This window comes from Octopus bimaculoides, chromosome 28 (assembly GCF_001194135.2).
Source record: "Octopus bimaculoides isolate UCB-OBI-ISO-001 chromosome 28, ASM119413v2, whole genome shotgun sequence".
NCBI lineage: Eukaryota > Metazoa > Mollusca > Cephalopoda > Octopoda > Octopodidae > Octopus > Octopus bimaculoides.
The window spans coordinates 3615574-3616364 of record NC_069008.1 but is presented as its reverse complement, the minus strand read 5'-3'; the positions used below and the strand labels follow the sequence as shown (position 1 = coordinate 3616364).

The following is a 791-nucleotide window of genomic DNA, read 5'->3' as shown; positions in this document are numbered from 1 at the left end:
CACTTGCCCAAGGTGCCATGCAGTGGGACTGAACCCAGATCCATGTGGTTGGTAAGCAAGCTACTTACCACACAGCCACTCCTGCGCCTATTTCTTATTCTTTCCTCCTCCAACATCATTTCCTTCTTATTCTCTTTGCTATAGATTGTTGAACTGATCAAGGGTTATGCGGAGCAATATTCTCATGTGAGTTTGAAGCATTATGGAAAATCCTATGAACACCGAAACCTCTACGCCATCAAGGTAAGTCTAGTTTTTCCTTCAAATAACAGTACTGTCTTCTTTCTTTCAATAATATGTGGATGCTAACCCCTATCACAGCATGATTTGCATGTATATATAGATGCATATCCAGGTACAGGACGTCAGAAAAGTGAACGGGGACATAAAAAACAAAAATGGACTTTGTTTACAGACAACAGAATGAACACATAGGAAAACAGACGAGTCACTTATGGAATTATTCCTTCATCAGCTGCCTCTATTCTAAACTAGGCGTTTCGAAGATAAGGCAGTGATGTACTCTTAGAATAGTTCTTCCTGAGTAGTGGATTAACCCACTAAACAGAGGCTTACAAATTTGATCACTAATAATTTTATCAACATTACCAATGACACAGTGGCTATTTATTTGACATACATAACTTTTGAACTCTGCCAAATCAAGTTTCAATCTATGTAGAACATTACTACAATAGGCAATACAGGATCTTACATATATATAAATGTATACATATGTACAAACATGCATATATATTTACATATTTGTACATACACACACACTCACACAT

The 791-nt window shown here is 36.9% G+C and overlaps 1 protein-coding gene across 1 annotated transcript in view; it reads left to right on the top strand.

The window, feature by feature from the left end:
- The window catches only part of LOC106882490 (zinc carboxypeptidase), a 21581-nt gene that overhangs the window by 7876 nt on the left and 12914 nt on the right, over nt 1–791 (top strand). The window contains exon 5 of the mRNA XM_014933186.2: nt 145–243. Within this exon, the coding sequence (XP_014788672.1) occupies nt 145–243 (99 nt within the window). The remainder of the gene's footprint in view (nt 1–144; nt 244–791) is intronic.